The sequence below is a fragment of the Podarcis bocagei genome, assembly GCF_964188305.1.
Source record: "Podarcis bocagei genome assembly, chromosome: 16".
NCBI classification, from domain to species: Eukaryota; Metazoa; Chordata; class Lepidosauria; order Squamata; family Lacertidae; genus Podarcis; species Podarcis bocagei.
Window position 1 is genome coordinate 20,686,449 of NC_138142.1, and position 19,285 is coordinate 20,705,733.

Here is a 19,285-nt window from a genome sequence, read left to right on the forward strand (position 1 = left end):
GGAGCCAATGTAGGTCTTTTAAGACCGGTGTTATGTGGTCTCGGCAGCTGCTCCCAGTCACCAGTCTAGCTGCCGCATTCTGGATTAGTTGTAGTTTCCAGGTCACCTTCCAAGGTAGCGCCGCATAGAGCTCATTGCAGTAGTCCAAGTGAGAGATAACTAGAGCATGCACCACTCTGGCGAGACAGGTCCCAGGTTGAATCTCCAGCATCTTCAGGTAGGGTTGGGAAAGTTCTCTGCCTGAAACCCTGAAGAGCTGCTGTTAGTGCAGATAATACTGAGCTACATAGATTCAGCAAAAAGTGGCCTCCTGTGTACATAATGACAGGGTGGAATGATAACTGCAGGAGACAATTTGAAGGAGGAGCAAAATGGCAGTTGGTTCTAGGCAGCCCGGTGGGGTAAGCCTTGTGGCCTCACCTCTCCCTCTTCTGTAACCAGGTTGAATCAGCTACTGCTGGTGCCAGAATTAGACATGAGGAGTATGTTCCACTGTCAAAAGCAGCTCCTCTGCTTCTCTCTCTCTTGATCTCTTCTATATGTAAGATGCCATGTAATCCATGTGTCAAGTGTGCACTTTTTCGATAACTGCTGCTGAATAAGCTGTTCTCTCCTTTTCTTCTTCAGATTCCTCCATCTCCAACGCTTCAGGAGCAGAAAGTCTAGCCATTCAGCCTCAGAAACTTTTGATCTTGGATGCACGCTCATATGCAGCTGCAGTGGCAAACAGGGCCAAAGGGGGAGGCTGTGAATGCCCAGGTGAGTAGCTGTGCTGTGCTCTGAGCATTGTGCAAAGGTGTTTACACATGCAGAGAAGGAGTGGGAGTGGAGACCTTGTCTAAACCAAATCAAATTTTGGTTACCAGAGTAGCTACCATTAATTCAAGGAGGTTGGAAATGGGTGGGTGTGTGATAAAAATGTTCAAATCCAAAGGGGTTGTTCCTTAAGAAGAGAAAGATGCCACCCTGTCCTGCAATTTAGACCCAGTCTCTAAAGCTAAACTACAGTATTTGATCATGGAGTCCTTACCAGATTTTAATCAAAAGTATGGTTTTGGGGTTTTGTTTTTTTTTAAAAACCCACCTTGTTTTGTTTTAAGGAAGTGAAGGAATTGCACTGCATGGCCAAATTCACTAAACCATGGTGTTTAGTGTTGCATCTGAATTTCGCCACAGAATGCAGAAGTTGCAGGTAGCTTTGGGCTCATGTGTCTACCCCTTTCCCTGTTTGTAATTTGTAACAAAGAGCAGTTTTTAGTTTCACCCAAATTGGTGAAACACCAGTTTGTTGCAGATTGCAAACAAGAAGTTTTTAAATTCCTTCTCCTGATGTGTAAAGGAGGAAGGAAGGGAAAAATTGAGAGAGACGTTGATTAAATTTCTGGAGAGCCACTACCAGTGTGGTGCAGACAGTAATGAGATCTCTCGATCCAGGGGTCTGATAACAAGGCCAAACACTTATGTTCCAAGTGACACCCTGATTCTCTGTATGATTCAAAATCTGCAATAGATGTCAGCTTAAAAGTTTATAATATTACGGCATGCGCTTGACATCATTTATAAGTTCGCTGATCCACCCAAACCAATACATGGTGAAAAACTGCATGGTGCACCAGCCAGGTGCACCTTATTTATGAAGGCCTAATGATTGTAATTTGTTTAAAAATTGCAAGATGCTACAGAAGTCCAGCATGAACCCATACTTCCACCCTCCAGGCTGCATTCTAATCGTACCAAAAAACTTTTATAGTTCTGTGCAACTACGTCACCCATCCCAAACAAGTACAGTGGTACCTCGGGTTACAGACGCTTCAGGTTACAGAGGCTTCAGGTTACAGACTCCGCTAACCCAGAAATAATACCTTGGGTTAAGAACTTTGCTTCAGGATGAGAACAGAAATGGTGGCAGCGCGGCGGCAGCAGCAGCAGCGGGAGGCCACATTAGCTATAATGGTACCTCAGGTTAAGAACGGTTTCAGGTTAAGAATGTACCTCCAGAACAAATTAAGTTCTTAACCCGAGGTACCACTGTATTGGGATCCGTATACTTGAAATTCCTACATACAAAGTAGCCCATGGAAACAATTGAACTTGTATGTCTACAGTTACAGGTGTTGCTTCCTGGCAGTGGTTCAGGAGTATAGTGGCTGAAGAATGTGCCACTGTTGTCATGCTAAATTGCCACCAGAGAGGGCAGAGGGTGAGAGATAATATCGAGACAGGTCCTGAGCATGCTGACACTACACAACTCTTATTTTTCAACTCCTCCACTGCCATGTCCGTGTTGCTAACTAAGGGGGCTGTCTGACTCCTGTTCACTGGTGATAACAATCAGTTTCAAACCACTTCTATAGATAAAGACCATTGTTCCCAGCAAACAGTCCAGTAGATCAGTAAGTTCATGTGTTTTCTTTAGACTGTGTTAGAATAACTCCCTCTATTCTGTCATAACAGTCGTCCTTTGTCATGATGTTTGGTGTGCCTGAGAGAACCTCAAAGGCTAGAGGAGGCTGATGGGATAATAGCGCTTAGCACAGGCCCCAGCTGCTGCTGGCTCATTTTTACAGTAAAGCTCCTTCATTCATTTCGCTTCTGCCTTGTTTGAAGTGCCTTATCTTCTGCTTTTAACAGAGTATTATCCAAACTGTGAAGTAGTGTTTATGGGAATGGCAAACATCCATTCTATTCGGAAGAGCTTTCAGTCGCTGCGTTTGCTCTGCACACAAATGCCGGACCCAGGAAAGTGAGTGACATGTGCGCCTTCTCTCTGCCTCCCCCCCCCCCACTGTTGTCCCCTTGCACATCTCCCCTTCCCAGCACACACACTGTACTAATAGGTTTATTGGTATTGCTTTTTAAACAATCTAATCCTCAGTCTTCTTTTTGTCATTGTAAATAAAGGCAGTCATTTGCATGCCTTCCATCAACCTTGTGCTCTCCAGATATTTTTGGATTGCAGCCCCCATTATTCCCAGCCATAATGGCCATTTAGAAGGCACCAGGTTAGTGAATGCTGGATTAGTTATTAGATAAGAGAAAATTAACATTTGTAATTATTTGTATATGTTTGTTTGTGTGTGTGTTTGTGTATATATACACGCACACACGCATATATTTAATATTGGCTTTTTAAATTTAAAAAACCTAGTTTTTTTTAATCCACCTACCTCCAGACCTATTGACCTTGGCTGTTTTCCCACACAAAATAGGAGGGTTCCCCGAAATACTGCCAACACACACTCCTGCATTGTTGGCATGTGTGCAAGCTTACCTTTAGGGGGAACCTACCTGTTATTACTGTTCTCTTTGGGAACCTTGGATATGCTTCTGAGACACCCCAAGTTTTCTGGAAATAGAGGCTTGGATACCCACTAACTTAAGCGATTTGTACTTTTTGATGCAGAAGAAAAAAAGTATACCCTCCACTTGTTACTGAAATTTGCTCAACCTACAAACTTCACTTTAACAGAACAGAGAGGTCAAAACTATTCTCCCTTGTTGATCTGCAGCTGGCTGTCAGCTCTGGAAAGCACCAAATGGCTGCAACATTTGTCTGTCCTTCTGAAATCGGCACTTCTGGTAGTTCATGCAGTGGACAGAGATCAGCGGCCCGTCTTGGTGCACTGCTCAGATGGCTGGGACAGAACCCCGCAGATAGTGGCTCTGGCTAAGCTGCTGCTGGATCCATATTACAGGACCATCGAGGTTTGTGGCATGGGAAATAGCACAGTTGGGGGACCTCTAAATCGTGTTTAGAAAGGTTTATGGTGGTGGCTCTTCTAAAGAAGAGCATCTGTGGCCCTCCAGATGTTGCTCAGCTGCTATCCCCATTGTTCCTGGCCATTGGCTGTGCTTGCTAGGGCTAATGTGAATTGTAATTGAGCAACATCTGGAGAGTCAGTCGTCCCCCACGCCTGATCCATGTGCTTTCCTCCAAACTGCTGAAGAATAGACTTGGCATGAAATAAAATGGATTTAATGCTGGAAGGGTTTTTTGGGGGGCGGGGGGCATAAGAGAAATGTGAGTTTGTGTCAGAGAATGAAATAGGTAGTCTGAAGTAAGGATCATTTTGAAGTGTTATTTAGGATGGCAGAGATAGAAACATGGATCTGGCCCTTGGGGTGCCACTTGTGTGTAAGCTCTTTTCCACAAGCCTCATTGATGCAAATGAGAGCAGCTTTTCTTCATTTCAGTGGGACTTGCCCATGAGACTTTCATAGTGAATTTGACCCCTTGCTGGTTAATTGCTAGGAGGGAAAGCATTTTGGGTTTTCCACCTCATGCCAGCATATCTTAGTTTGGCTTTGTGGACTTGAGCCTTGTGCGAATTTAATTCAGTGATGCTTCCCTCAGGGTTTCCAGGTGCTTGTGGAGATGGAGTGGCTGGATTTTGGCCATAAGTTTGCCGATCGCTGTGGTCATGGTGAGAATTCGGATGACCTGAATGAACGATGCCCAGTTTTCCTGCAGTGGCTCGACTGTGTCCATCAGCTCCAGAGGCAGTTCCCCTGCTCTTTCGAGTTTAATGAAGCATTCCTTGTGAGTTGAATACTTTTACACACTGCTTCTAATATTTTGAACCTTTTCGTAGTTCAGTATTCAGATATGAAAAGGAAGCTACCAAGCCCAAAAAAGTAAAAAGTAAAAATCTCTCGTTGGAGTCTGCAGAAATGCTCACTCAGAGGATAGTTAGGTATGTTCCATAGCGTTATTTAAACTCTGAATTAGAAAATCAAATTTGGAGTTCACATTAAACTCACATATTTCAGACCTGTGTATCTGTGTTTTGGTTGTGTGTGTGAAAGAGAAATCAAGAGATCCTACTTTTCAGGCTTGTGTGCCAACAGTAATATAGCTGCATCCTTTCTATATAGGTCAAGTTGGTGCAGCACACATACTCCTGCCTCTTTGGTACATTCCTGTGCAACAATGCGAAGGAGAGAGGTGAAAAGCACACCCAAGAGAGGACCTGTTCAGTTTGGTCTCTGCTGCGAGCAGGAAACAAAGCCTTCAAAAATCTGCTTTACTCCTCCCAATCAGAATCTGTATGTACTTTTTATTGTTTGCGCTCCTATAAAAATGTAACCAGTCTGGTGCACATAGTTCTTTTCCCCTTTCCCATTCCCACAACACTCCTGTCAGATAAATCAAGATGAGGCGAAGTATGATGCAGCTATATATATGATTGCAACTTAGTGGAGGTAGGCAAATTCTACTTCAAGGCGAGGCACTTCAGCCTACCTTATTGAAGCAAGAGTTTGTATCTAAAAAAGGGTAAAGGAACCTGGTCTTCCAAGACAATGCAAAACACTGCATTAGGTGACCCAACTTGGGCAATATGTTCTTGCACTGAACAAAGTTTCATGAAGCCAAAAAGACTCTCAGAGCTACAGCACTCTGAGAATAGTCAAAAGATGCAGGACACAGACCAGCAGGATGCTCCTTTCTGCAAACCCCCTTGAGATGAGTAGGAGCTGGCCAAGAGCACAGTAGTGCTCTGAGACAGTTGGTCTGTAGGTCCATGTTGCAGTTTGAGTGTCTGTCCCCATATTCTGTCTTCATGGGAAACACCTGGGAAGTGTGACTTGAAAGCAGCAATTAGCCAACATATGGACATACTGTACTACTATTCAGCTATTTTAGATTCAGAGCAAAAGGACTGTTAGGCATATAATGTACCATAATTTCACTATAGACCCCAAATGTGCTTCTTGAAACCCACTCTTTTGACTACAAACATTCAGTGATCTTCAGTTAACCAATTTTGCAGCTGTTAATAATGTCAAAAAACTCTTAAGGCTTCATGTGCACACTCCCACACATCCTTGTAACGCTGGTAAAGGTCTGGCATTACATGCAGCCACAGCAAATGTCACCCAACTGTACGGAACGGGGTAGGTTTTGTGTTATTGGGGGTACATTGCTTGAGAGAGAATGTGTGCTGAAGGGCACGTTATTATTACAGTATTCTAAAAGTGTGGCTGAAAATAAGATAGTTAAATCACCTGGGAAAATGCATGTAAATCACTCTGAGCTCTTCTGAGACACAGAACGGCATAAGTGCAGTATATATAATAATACAATTTGTGGATGCACTACACTGCTCATCTGGTTGTTTTAAAATAAGTTGCCATTTTAATATAACATTCTTGGTTTTGGGCGTTTGCTTGCTTTCCCAGTCATTGCAATGATTCACCCTCTTTTGAAATAGTTTGTCCACTTTCTAAATTAGTGGCACTGTGGTGGTTGAGAGTATGAGCAATGAGCTGGTGGGAGGGGCTGTATCAATTGATGGGGTGGGCAAACAGAGGCCATTCCAATGTGTCCAGAAGGGGCAAGATTCAAATGGCTGCTCTTGAATATATTCAAGATTAACCTGCGACTGCAAATTAAAATGCAAGGTCAGTCAATCTCAAACCTTAATAAAAGGATTATAGCCTTCTTAGTAGTCTGTTCGTCCTCTCTCTCAGGTGCTGTATCCTGTGTGCCACGTGCGAAACCTCATGCTGTGGAGTGCCGTTTACTTGCCATGTTCTTCCCCTTCGACCCCTGCGGATGACACCTGTGCCCCTTACCCAGTCCCAGGTTCCAGCCCTGAAGATCAGCCTCTGGGCAGGTGAGCTCAGAGTTCAGATGATGTAATGTAAGTAGATGTTTGACAGGTGAGGGAGTTGCCTCTATTGCTGTCCACGTGATTAACAAATGGCAGTTTTCAGGAGTTGTTGAGAGAGTATAGCATCATGTGAAAGATGATTATCTGCAGGCGTGATTGGCCGTTAACAGCTGATTTCTAGCCTGTAATTAGAAACAATTCTCAGCATTTTTCTTTCTTTCCTCTCAAGGCTGCCAAAGACAAGGTCATTTGACAATCTGACAATGGCTGGTGACAGCAGCGTACCGACAACCAACCGGCGTAGTAGCGACCCCAGCCTCAACGAGAAGTGGCAGGAGCACCGCCGGTCCCTGGAGCTGAGTAGCCTTGGGAACCCGGAGGACGACCCCTTTGACGGAGAATGTGTGGGCAAACAAGGCAGGACTCTGGTTGGAGCAGAGCTTTCAGTGGCTGTAGCAGAGGGGCAGATGGAGAACATTTTGCAAGAGGCTACCAAGGAGGAAGTGAGCTTGGAGGAGTGTGTGAGGGATGTTCCAGAAATGGCAAGTAAAGAAGGGGGAGAGGACACCGCTCTTGATAAGGAAAGCAGGACTGAGAACCTGGACAGCTCTGCTGATAACATGGGTGGGAAGACCGAACTGGATACAGCAACTTTATTAGACAATCCAGTTTCCAGCCCACAGATGGATTTACAGGGTGCTTTTGAGCTTCAGGGGCAAGACGAGCTCCATTACGATGTCCAGAAACCATCTCAGGTGAAGGAACTACGGCCTGGCTTTTTGGGCAATGCTGTAAATAGTAACATTCAAAGAGCAGAGGAGGACAGTGTTAGTAGGCTACCTGTAGAGGTCAAAATCCCTCAGGGCACTCCCCAGCCCAGCCTACCATTTCCTGTCCTGCATGAGATGGGAACATCAAACATGGAGAGCTCTACGGAAACTTTAACAGAGAATGGGGCAAAGACGGAGCTGATCCAGAATGTCTCTTGCCATTGGCTCCATCCCATGGACAACAGTGCTGGCGAACTTTCTCGCACTGTCGAAAGTCAGCCTGAGAACGAGGACTCAATAGAGCTACACAAACTGGCAGCGAACCTAAACAGGACTACTAAGAGCAGCAGCTTACATGACCCAATGCCTTCACCTTGTGCCTTGCCTTTAGCTGACTATAAAGAGATTGTGTGCAATGGAGAGCTGGAGCCTGAGAACAAGGTGGCAGAGAGCCCGGCAGGGTTCAGTGTTACCCAGAAATACCCTGCACCAAACGGACACTGTGTGAACGGGGAGGAAGGCAGGGTAAAGGCTTCCCTCAGCCGACAGGTCTCTGCAGCTAGCTGTAGTTCTGCCCCGCTGCATCTGAGGAATTTGCACCATAAGTGGGTTCATGCTATTCCAGGCCGGCAGCAGACAGCAAACAGCCCGGACCAGCCTGCCCGGAGTCACCTGGATGACGATGGGATGCCAATCTATGCCGATGTCATTCAGCAGCGCCTCCGCCAGATTGAAAGTGGGCACCAGCAGGAAGTGGAGACTTTAAAAAAGCAGGTGCAGGAGCTGAGGAGCCGTCTAGAGAGCCAGTACCTGAACAGCTCGCTACGTTTCAACGGGGATTATGGGGATGAAGTGGTAAGTTAAGCGACCGTTGCCATGATTGTGCCCGTGGTTCTGTGCAAGGAAAATGGATCCTTGGACGTGACTCCACACAAAAAAGGCTACCTGGATACATATGCCCTCTTCCCCACAGATATATATGGCACATTGATAGCCAGAGGCTGGGGGTGTAGGGAACCAGCCTTTCCTGATTCACAAATTCTTTCTCACTTAGTCCCCCTGGAGGTGATTCTGATTCATTACAGGCAGCTGGATGAATGGCTAATTTGCTAAGCTGCTCATGCTTTGGAAAGTGTGTGTGTGTGTGTGTGTGTTTTAGTGCCAGTAAAAATGGCAAAGCCATACATGCTTTATTTGGTTGAGGAGGGACACTGCCTTGTATAAACATTGTATAAAGACTTGTTGATGTTGTATCAGGACTTCTTTATAGTTATTAGCAGAAGACGCCAAAGCACTGCTGCAGCAGAGACTAACTTATTTATTCCATGTCCTGTCCAAGTTCATTGAAGTGCCTATGCATCATTTAGGCCTGTTGAAAGGTCTTGACAGTCCAGTCCACTAGTTTCTGCATTTTCTTTTGAGTGGTCAAGAGTCCTCCCTCAAAAGAGGCACCCCTGTTGCACCATTTTTTAACCTGTTGGTGGTTTTAAGGGGAAGTTCTTTGTGTCATGTGTTTATGAGTGCAGGTGTTTATGGATGCTTGGGGCTGCTCCAGAATTTTAAAAAATGCATGCATAACATAAAGCATGAAAACAGGGTCGATCATGATGTGGCATGCAGTGGGATGGATCACCAGCTGGCAGTCCTTGATCCAAATCCCTGCTGTGTTCTGCTCACCAACGTGAGATCTGTCATTGTGAGGTCTATTCAAAGGGGAATGAGCAACTGTGAAAAGGTGGTTAGTAGCCAGCCAGCCACATGTGTCCCGTTCTTTCCTGTGCAGCCTGGATGAGAGAGAGCAAAATTGCCAGTAAGTAACCTAGTGAGTCAACAGGAAGCGGGTGGCGCTGTGCGTTAAACCACGGAGCCTAGGGCTTGCTGATCAGAAGGTCAGCGGTTCGAATCCCCATGACGGGGTGAGCTCCCGTTGATAGGTCCCTGCTCCTGCCCACCTAGCAGTTCGAAAGCACCCAGTGCAAGTAGATAAATAGGTACCAGTCCGGCGGGAAGGTAAACCGCATTTCCGTGCACCACTCTGGCTTCACTAGAAGCAGCTTAGTCATGCTGGCCACATGACCTGGAATCTGTATGCCGGCTCCCTTGTCCAGTAAAGTGAGATGAGTGCCGCAACCCCAGAGTCGTCTGACTGGACCTAATGGTCAGGAGTCCCTTTACCTTTACCTTTAACCAAATGAATCGGGGGGGGGGGGTGAATAGAGAGAGTGGGTGGATATTTGGAAGGTAGGCTGTTGGGCTTGTGCTTGGCTCGGGATTGGTCCTCCCAAGTGATGTAGTCGTCTTAAAGGTTTTGGATGCGATGGGAAGACATTAAGACCTCAGTTGAGACTTCATTTCTACCCCAATATATAGAACAATCCTAAGGTAGGATTGGGGAGCCTCAGCCCTAGGGGCCAAATGCAGCCCTCCAGGCCCCATCTGTTTGCCCTCTGAACTTTATCCAGGCTACACCTGCCCTATTTTGCGTCCTCCTTGAGTGTATTTATCTGACTGGAATGGATGAAGAATAGAAGAGTGTGAGAGTGTTTATAAAGCTTATCCTACTGTGCAGAAGTAAAATTCACATCCATTGGCCACTTTTGCTTCTAGTCCTGCTCATCACTGGCCCGTGGCCCCTGGAAGGAAATGTGGTCCTTGGGCTCGAAAAGCTTCCCCTTCCGTGTCCTAAGGAGAAAGGCTTGTCCCATAGACTTCTGCTGTGTGTTGAGTAGAACTGCACAGTAGCTGGAAAACTGGTATTTTAAAAATAACCAGTGTTTTGTTTGCACAGCCTTAAAACTGTCTGAAACTGGCCAAGGGATTTGGCTGACAGGAGGATGCTGCCATGGAGCAGCAGCATCTGCGGTGCTGGCAGAAGTGGGGTGTCTGAAGAGTTTATTCTAGCTTCTTCCCCCCAGCTGACAAAGCCTGAAAGAGAAACTAAGTACCCGTGATCTCCTCTCATTTTCTTCCCATTTTTACCCAAAGGGGATGTCTTCTGGCCACTGCTGCCACTCCATCACTCCACTGTTGCCTCTCCCAAATTGCTTGTACACCCACAGTTGCTCTAGTGAAGCCCCACTCCATTCCCTGTGCCCCACAACCACTGCTGTAGGGCTTAAATAGTCTTTTCTTCATGGTTGTATTATATGGTGCTCTGCGTGGCGTACAGTTTTTCAAATGAATTGGAAAGCAACTGAATCTGTTCAGGGATTCCATTGTTTACTGTTGGAGCTTTTGCAGCACCGTATTTATGCCACAGAGCTCTGTCTTCTGATCCACATCACACACCTCTTCAAGTATCTACCATATAGAGATAACATCAGCACCCCAATCATTGCCAAAATATATGAGCCATGAAAGTATATTGCTATCAGATATGCTCATGGCAACATTTGAATTTTAGCAATGAGTTTGGGTTTTCTGTTTTGCAGAACTTTTGAGGAATTTGGTAGAAGCCACCTCTCCACCCTATCCCATAATCTGATCTCTGAGCAGGAGGTTCAGAAGGATTCCCTCTTCTCAGCTGCCTAATCCATGTTCTGAGGGGTTGGGAGTAGGTTCTGTTCAGCTGTGTTTGTTTGCCAACAGACTTCAATCCCTGACTCGGAAAGCAATCTGGATCAGAACTGTTTGTCTCGCTGCAGTACAGAGATTTTCTCTGAAGCCAGCTGGGAGCAGGTGGATAAACAGGACACAGAGGTACAGGCAAAATCCATCTCCGTGGCCTTCCTCTCCCTTTTCCTTATATCGGCACCTGCTACTAATCACCTGGCTCTACTCTGTATCCCTTTGGTTCTGACATTGGTCTCATGAAACCTCTTCCCTTTTGTCCCTGTTGTCTCTAATACTTAAAAATCTGTACCTGTGCCAAAGAAGCCCCATAGCTGTCAGTTTTCTGCCTTTGGACCTGCACTGGGAAATGATGAAAGCATTTTCCTTGACTAACACATGGTGTGTCAGTGTGCTTGGCTTATTTAGCTATGTAAGTGTGAGAGAAAGTTGGGGGCCTTAGCACTGGTTGTGAAAACTTGGTATTTGAGATGCTTGGTTAGAAGATTCTTCTGTTATTTGGCCAAAGATGAAGAAACAATTCCTTCCTTCCTTCCTTCCTTCCTTCCTTCCTTCCTTCCTTCCTTCCTTCCCCTCTGTATCCTACTTACTTTCTAAACCGTGTTGCTTGTATTTAAAGTTCTCTCTCTCTTTACATCTCTGTTCCCAGGTGACACGATGGCTTCCCGATCACCTGGCTGCACACTGTTACGGCTGCGACAGTGCATTCTGGCTTGTCAGCAGGAAGCACCACTGCAGGTAATGCATGTAGGATGGATAGTGTGGGGTGCAGGTATGCTATTCTGCTGCCATGTCCTGGAGGGGCTCCTCTTTCTTTTAGCCTCTGGGCACTTTGCCTTTTATTTTTCCTTGATAAGATCACTCTCCCATGTCAGACCATAGAGCCACACACGGCAGTGTTATAGCAAGGGTAGACACACACTGCATAGCATTCTTCTTGCTGAGTCCACCATGGCCTGCGTCAGAAGGGCTTAGCTTTTGACAAGCTGTAAGAGTGTTATAAAGTTTGTCACACAGCCCACCTCCACACCTTAAAGTTAAAGTACTAGTATACCACTTTAAAGACTCCTGGCTTCTCCCAAATAATCATAGGAACTGTAATTTCTTAAGGGGCCAGAGAGTTGTTAGGAGGTCAGATTTCCCGGTGGCTTTGCACTGGGGCTTAAGTATGAATCTTAAACTTCCCACCAATGCACAGTTCATAGAATCCTGTGGAAACTTGGTCCCCAGATGGTGATTTGAGAAGAGGGACAGAACCCTTTTGCTTTACACCTGCAGTCTTGTATCCTGCCCTTCCTCCCAAAAATGCCCAAAGTTGCAAACATCAAAACATTAAAGCAATGCAATTTAAAATAAATTTTTAAAACACACATATAAAATAATTAAATGTAAAACATTTAAAAGCTGTCACTAAAGCTTAATTTCAAGTTTGCCATGGTCAGCATCTTTTAGCCATCAAATGCCTTGGGTAACCAGGAATGTGTTTCAGGGGAAAGTTAAAGTCAGTAATGAGGAAGACAGGCACATCTCACCCAAGAGGGCAATTCTGCAACTGGGGAACCACCACTGAGAAGGCCCTGTCATGGGTCAGCACCAGCCAGGTGGCAGTCGGGTATAGCGCTGCCAACAAGGCCTCCCTTTTAGTGTGTTTGCTTGTCTCAAACTTTCTCACTAACTTGTTTTGTTTTCAGTCAAGCAGCAGCACCAATACCCCCCCCCCTTTTAGAAAAATATTCCTGGGCTTACTCTGCCAGTTTAGCACCTGGCCCGTGCTCATCCTTTTACACTGCATTTTCTGCTTTGAGCAAATGTTTAAATCACCTCATAGACAGAGGTCCTCTGCTTTGTGCTGAAGTCTGTTAGAACAGGAGCTTTGGAGAATGTTGGAAATGTCCCATTCAATTTCTTCATCTTCTAGCTGTGTCAAGACTTCTTAGCTGAGAAGGCTTCCAAAGAACAAGTAGGAGCCAATTTTGAGATTTGATCCATCTTGAGACAGTGTGTGCCATGTCCATTTCCTCAATAGTTAAATTGTGTTTCCCAGTCTGATTTCTGTGGCTCTCTTTATTTTATATTAAAATCAGAGGCATGTGCCTCATATCTCTTCACCACCACCAACCCCCCCCCCCAACCACCATCACCACCACCAACAAAAAACCCAAACCAGTTTATTTTCTGCAATAAGAAATGATGTTTCTCAGTGGAGGCCATGCACTGTGTTTCTGCACGTGTTCTTGCCATGCCTACTGATTGGAGGAAGGTGGGTCCGAAGAAAGATACCATGCAGAGATGCAGCAGGGACAGCATCTTCCATTGCTGGGCCATTGTTGGGCTCGCAGGGGCCATTTAACTTCATTTCTCACAGCACACTAACATTTTTTATTTAAAACATAGCTGTATATTACCTTCTCTCAGGCTAGCAGGAAAAGACAGTGGTCTCACCTTGCCATTTCTGGGGGAAAACCCACAAATCCTCTGATTTAGTCTCCCCTCTGAGCTTTTTCTCCCCTCCTTGCAGGGACCCTGACCGTGTTGATCAGACTTGGTGAGCATTTGGAACAGCCTCTGTTGTCTGCTTGCACTTCTCCAATAACCTCTTCAAACTAACCTTTGACTCCCTCCCCTGCACTCCTCTTGCCCATAAATCATTACACCAAAGACGAATGGTAGCAGCCCAGTTGGATATTGAGGTCTGTGGGCCTCTTTTCACGTTCTACTAATAAGACTTTTTGTTTCATACTGCATACTGCAACTTTGGCTAACATGCAAGTGGCTTATCTGCAATGAGTATTTCAATTATAAGAGCAGGCAATTTCTGTGTATTGAGTGGTAGCATCCGGTTTGGTGGAGTGGAGACCCCCTGTATCGCTGCAGCTTACCAGCTAGAGCTGCAGCAAAGGCAATGTGTCCACCCTGCCCTGGCCCCATCCAGGTAAGCTGCAGTGACACCAGTGTCAGGAGGACAGCTCTAATCCTCCACACCTAACACCACTGGTATATAGAAACCAACACATTATTTTGGCCTTTTTCCGTTGAATTTGGTATTACAGAGAGCTGGCAGCTGTTGGGGAGTTCTTGAGCAGTACAGGGAGAGAACCTTACCAATCACTTCTGAAATAGCACAAGAGTGAAAAAAGCCTTAATTGTGGGCTAACGGGCACTGAGTGAGGGGCAAGGCAGCATGAGCATTAGGGTCTCCTCTGCTAGCCAGGTGGAGTCCCTGAGAAGGAACATGACTTTGACACTGAGGGCCAAGAGTCTGGCAAAAATCCTGAAATGCATATAAGAACCTGCTTAGGGACTAAGTGATCCCTTTGCGTGAGATTTGAACAGATATACCCAGGCAGAAAATTCCACAGATAGTCTCTCTTTTGCACAATGTCCAGGAGTTTCTCTTGAAAGGAAATATTTAGTCGTCTTTTGGCAGCTAGGTCGGGCTGTGAACCCTCACCCTTTCAGAATCTTCACTGTGAGGGCATTCGAATGGCTTTTTCATAGAGTGGTCTGTCTTCACTGCCTTGTTGTTTTCACTCCTGCTGTTCTCTCTGATAGCAGTGTCTATTGGAGTCCATAAGAAGACTTCCAAATCACCAGCCCAAGTCTAGCCCTGAGTGAGTGATATCTAGAGGTTGCTTTGCCATGCTAGAAATATGAAAGTTTGTGAGATGAAAAATGTTTCCCTTTGCCTGTTACATCGACAGTTAACATAAAGAAAAACCACACCTGGCACGAACTCTTTATATAAAGCCAGTTGCCTCCTATCTCCCACTATTAAGCTACTGGAGAAGAGCAGATTAAACCTGCTATGTTTGTTTATGCCAACCTCAAGGCACCTGTAGTGAGGTGCAAAACAATTCTTACCTAATGCTTGCCTATATCTGCAAGCCAAAGATTATGAACCAGGGACCTTGTCCGCTTATGCTGCTCAGAGCTGCATTTGGGGGAAAGCAGGTTTGAGATCAGAAGTGGGGGGTTGTGGGGTTCTAGTTGCACGCAGGACCCCATCCCTGCCCCAAGATGCATGTGCTGTTATGGCCCTGCTGTGGCTGACAACTGACAGATGTGTCAGCTGCTGCATTCCTCATTCACTCAGTATGTGGGCTGCATCTTTTCTGGCTGCTCACTGCGTGGCTTTGCATGGTCCCCATGGACTCACATTTTCTTTGTGCTGAAAGACAGTGTTGCTGTAGTTCCCTTGAGCTGCAGCTGGCTCACTTCTGGCTTATGTAGGAGTTGACTGGCTTGCCAGTCTTCAAGGCTCGATTCTAGTTAACTTCTTTTTGGGAAGCAACAGCCAGGAGCAGATGGAGACATAGCTGAAGTGTTCCATTGCACTGAAGATAGGCACAAAAGAAATTTGTGGCTCGGTTACAGGCTCTTTTCACCCCTCCAGATCACCATTTCTGGGCTGGCATCATAGCAGACATCACCATCCCGTGGCGCTCTGAGCCACTGCAGCTTGCAGGGGGGAAAGAACTTAACCCTCTTCCACCCAAGCTGCTCTTTGGCAACTAGCCCAAAGGCTCTCTCCCCCCCTTAACCTTTTTCTGCAAGCACCAACTTAAGACATGTACTGTTGTGGAAACTACATTTCTGAGTTGCAAATTTACTGTAATTTCTTCTCTTCCTGTTCCTGACTGAAGGAATTGTGGGAATGTCTTTTGCTCCAGCTGCTGTAACCAGAAGGTGCCGGTCCCCAGTCAGCAGCTCTTCGAACCCAGCCGGGTCTGCAAATCCTGCTACAGCAGCTTACATCCCAGTAGCCCCAGCCTTGACCTCGAACTGGACAAACCTATTGCTGCCACCTCAAACTGAGGCTCCAGCGTGGAAGGAAAGCTGGGAAGAGACAGCACCACCTCTCCCTGCTAAGCAGATACGCACATTTCTCTGCTGACTGAAGCTGGTAGGACTGGAGAGAAGCCTTGCACTCTGGAGTCGGGAGGAGAGATGCTCAGAGGGACAGGATGCTGGGCCTGTACTAGTGGAGCAGAAACCCCTCCTTTCCAGCTGTTCCTCCCAGTGTCATTTTCATCCACCTCATGTAAATTTTGTGTGGATTTTGCTGGAAGATGACGAAAAGAGGGTCTGGAATCTTCCCCGCTGGCATTTCTGTTGCCCTACTGTCTGAACTGTGCTGCAGACGGAGGATTCTACCTTGCTGTGAGAGGAAGGGAAATCGGTCCAGAGACCTTGTGAATACCTTGTAGCGTCGGTGCTTATGCTTTCTTTTTCCCCAGTCACTCCTGTTACTTCCCAACAGCAACCTGCTGTTTGGGAAGTTGTTGCTGCTAGAAGAAATGGGAGCTGCCTTCTCAAAAAAAAAACCTCTCTCCCTCTCTGTTCTTAGAGTGGGCTTAGTTATCCTTGCTGCACGAAAGGGCAGGCGTGGCGGAAGGGGCGGCAGAATGGGTTGCAGATCTCCATGTTGGGCAGTCCTTTGCCGTTGTTGGCAGACTTGTGGCTCAAGGTAGGCAATGCCTGGACCACTTTGGCTAAAGAAAGTGTACGCTTGTTTGAGGGAAGTGAGAGGGAAGGGGGATTGGACAGACCATTCCTGTTCAGGGTTGTATTTTTAAACTGGCACCTCACTGTAAGACTCTTGTACATGCAATTTGTTTTGAAGGAACTGGTGTTTGGGCTTATTACTAGCTGTTAAAATGCTATCCTTGCCCCCACTTTTTTCTTCTTAAAAAAAGATAGTTTACACAGAAGTCAGAGCTGCTTCGCTGCACTGGGAAGGCTGCATGCAAAGTCAAACAATACTGTTGGCCAGGCTCCCCCTCTCACAAGGAGAACCCCAAAGCAAATGGGGGGTGGCTTTGATTTGTTCGGGGTTTTTCTGCACAGGAGAGTCAGTGAAAACTGGTTTGCCAAGGCCCCCCAAACTAGGGCATTTTAACAACTGCCCCCCCAAAAAAAGATATGTATGTAAAGATACAACTCATCTAAAATGAAAATGTGCCCCTTACATTAAAATCACTTTTCTACTGCTGTGCTATGAATAGTCTTGAGTCCTCCTATTTTTATTTTAATATCGTCTTCCCAACCCAACCCTGCCAACAAAAAACACTTATAGGTTTTGGTTGGTGGGCGTGAAAATACATTTTTTTCTGCAATTCATTTGCTAGGGGAAGCTGAAGCAGCTTCTGCCTAAATATTCCACCAAGAGTGACGTGCCTCTATATTCCTCTGCCCCAGCCTGTAGAATTTGACTACTGAACATGTTTCCCTTATCACACGGCTGCCACCACTTGAAACTGCCTCAGCTTGAGATGTCTTCCTCATGGCACAAGTTCGTAGGCAGCACTGATCTCCCTCTGGCTCTTACGCATTGTGGGCAACTGTACCCAAGCCAGCAACTGTGGGGAATGTGTGGCACTGCCAGTAAAGCCCTCCAACCACACCAAGGGGGGCTGTGTATTAATAGCATGGAGGAAGAAGAGAGACTCCAGCAGCAGTGGTGTAATAAGCAAACCAATCTTCCAAAACGAGATTGCAAAGTTAGAAGTAACCTATTGCCAAGATAGGGCAATGCCTTCTAAAGTGAAGTTTTTGAGTGTATTGGAATACCCAATAGAAGAAAGCCCTGTCAGCAAACTTTTCTTTCTTTCCATGTTCTCTGTGAAAAGGTGTGTGTGTTGATTACAACACAGTCATACAGGGGAAGCATTTGGGAATGAAAATCAAGTCTTTCCAAGAGGCATAGGAAGAGACTTTGCACCTTTTAAGGCAGCTTGGGGATGTACGAAGCTTCTTTGTACTCCTCCTTTCTTCCAGCTGGGAGAACGGGCAATACAAAGTCTGGCTCTAATTTGACTTTTGGATTTTTAATATAAAATTAAATGTTATGGGAGTATGCAGCAAAGATGCATAGCACTCTTTTTTTAAGAGGTGAGAATTGCAATGGAGTAAATGGAGTTTATCAGTACTTATCCATTAAAGTGGGTGAATAGAGAGATGATTTTTGAAGGAAAAGCATAATTGTGTTGCGCACTGTGGCAGTGTGGTTTTAATGGTACAAATAGATGGTGAAAACAAGGTCTAATATTCTGCAGTTCATAACGACAGGTGCCAAGAGGTTCTGATACGGGTTTTTTGGGGGGGCGTGTCTGTGATGTACAGTGTGAATAAACGCTTGCAGCTCTTAGTCTTTTTGATCAATGAAGCACTTTTTTATTAATATTTTATTCTTTGTATGTAAAGCCGGACACTCGCGCCAGATAGCTGTGTATATATAATACTCTTCTCTCCTGAAGAGGAGCGCAAAGTTGCTCCTTTATATTTTTCAATTTTCTTTTGTCAAGAGCAAGACATAAATACTTTAGAATTGTTATATATATAAATAAAAGTGAATAAAGTTTAGAGTTTTGCATGGGAGCATTTGCTGACCCACTTCCTACTTTTTTAACTGCCCCACCCTTCCGTAAGCTGGAGAAATGTGCTGCTACATCTTCCCTTTTTCCTTGTCACTGGTTTGGGCAGGGTGGTGGTGGCAACAACAGCAGCGGTACAGAGCCTTGTTTGCCTTTGGAAGCAAGTTGACCTCTTGAGGGTTTTACTAGTATGAGATGCCCCTCCTCCTGTAAAAAAACTTTCAAAACCTTTTCATGTATATATGCGCACACACTGTGTTGTACCAAATGCACAAGCTATGAGAGACACCGGTGTACTACACAGCTACATCCCTCATTACTCACACAAGAAGAGAACACTGCATCACCAATTGGGTATTCTGCTTGAGGTGTGTTCACTACCTCAGTGGCAGGCAGTCGGTAGGATCTACAGCAGCCTTTCTCAACCTGTGGGTCCCCAGATGTTGTTGAACTACAACTCCCATCACCCCAGCTAGCAAGGCCAGAGCTCAGGGATGATGGGAGTTGTAGTCCAACATCTGGGGACCCGCAGGTTGAGAACTGCTGATCTACAGCATTAAATAACTTTTCCTGCGCTCCCAGCTTACCATATAAATTTCCCAGTTTACCATATAAATCTGCTACAAATTTCTTTCTCCTTACTCCCTTTAAGCAGCCCAGCTAAGTATCCCACAATAAAACTAGAGTTCTTCCTAGCACTTTTCTTTCATCTGATCTGTTTTGGCAAGAATCTCCATGTTTATAGCCTTCTCTGTCATCCCCTCTGAGAGCTCCATCACACTCTCTGGAAAGACGTTCCTGTGTAAACCATTTTGCAAGTGGGTGAGACTTGATATGAACATTTGGTCTGTAGTCTTTGGTCTGTGTGCTGAGGCTACTTGGAGCTGCCGCTCCTTGGATTCCCTTGTGGTTCATTAGGAGCAGCTAACACCCATCTGGCTGGATAAATTGGCTTTCC

General features: G+C 45.7%; 1 protein-coding gene and 1 long non-coding RNA gene across 20 annotated transcripts in view; one reads left to right on the plus strand and one right to left on the minus strand.

Moving 5' to 3' along the window:
• The window catches only part of MTMR3 (myotubularin related protein 3), an 82,758-nt gene that overhangs the window by 37,929 nt on the left and 25,544 nt on the right, over positions 1-19,285 (plus strand). For 4 of the 19 annotated variants that reach the window (XM_081174717.1, XM_081174718.1, XM_081174706.1 and 1 more), the window contains 11 exons: positions 628-759; positions 2,632-2,743; positions 3,510-3,705; positions 4,355-4,540; positions 4,876-5,046; positions 6,472-6,617; positions 6,844-8,239; positions 10,973-11,083; positions 11,604-11,692; positions 13,473-13,499; positions 15,598-18,331. In XM_081174717.1, the coding sequence (XP_081030843.1) occupies positions 628-759; positions 2,632-2,743; positions 3,510-3,705; positions 4,355-4,540; positions 4,876-5,046; positions 6,472-6,617; positions 6,844-8,239; positions 10,973-11,083; positions 11,604-11,692; positions 13,473-13,499; positions 15,598-15,769 (2,738 nt within the window). In that variant the 3' untranslated portion in view covers positions 15,770-18,331. The other 15 variants (XM_081174719.1, XM_081174708.1, XM_081174709.1 and 12 more) reach the window with 11 other exon arrangements.
• Positions 13,697-19,285, minus strand: part of LOC308576079 — a 68,613-nt gene continuing 63,024 nt past the window's right edge. The window contains exon 3 of the long non-coding RNA XR_014003064.1: positions 13,697-15,191. This is a non-coding gene — a long non-coding RNA (uncharacterized lncRNA). The remainder of the gene's footprint in view (positions 15,192-19,285) is intronic.